The following is a 355-nucleotide window of genomic DNA, read 5'->3' on the forward strand; positions in this document are numbered from 1 at the left end:
AACAACAGCAACAGCAGCAGCAGCAGCAGCACCAGCTGCTTCTGCTGCTGCTCCGGCAGTCAGAAGCCCCTTAACGTTTCCAGCAGCAGCAGTTTCTGCAACAGCAGCAGCAACAGCAGCAGCAGCAACAGCAGCAGCAGCAGCAGCTGCTGCTGCTGCTGCTGCTGCACCTGCTGCACCTGCTGCAGCAGCAACTCCGCAGCCTGCCCCTCCAGTAGATCTGCTAGACCTTGACAGCAGCAGCAGCAGCAGCAGCAGCAGCAGCAGCAACAGCAGCAGCAGCAGCAGCAGCAGCAGCGGGGTGGATGACCTCGTAATGGATGTCCTCTCACTTAGTTTGCAGCAGCAGCAGCAG

The 355-nt window shown here is 60.0% G+C and overlaps 1 protein-coding gene across 1 annotated transcript in view; it reads left to right on the forward strand.

Moving 5' to 3' along the window:
- The window catches only part of EMH_0028340 (uncharacterized protein), a gene marked incomplete at both ends in the record, with an annotated part of 8657 nt that overhangs the window by 6395 nt on the left and 1907 nt on the right, over positions 1 to 355 (forward strand). Inside the window, one exon of the mRNA XM_013494143.1 lies at positions 64 to 353. Coding sequence (XP_013349597.1) covers positions 64 to 353 — 290 coding nt within the window. The remainder of the gene's footprint in view (positions 1 to 63; positions 354 to 355) is intronic.

The sequence above is a fragment of the Eimeria mitis genome, genomic scaffold (assembly GCF_000499745.2).
Source record: "Eimeria mitis Houghton genomic scaffold, Emh_scaff1052, whole genome shotgun sequence".
Lineage (NCBI taxonomy): Eukaryota > Apicomplexa > Conoidasida > Eucoccidiorida > Eimeriidae > Eimeria > Eimeria mitis.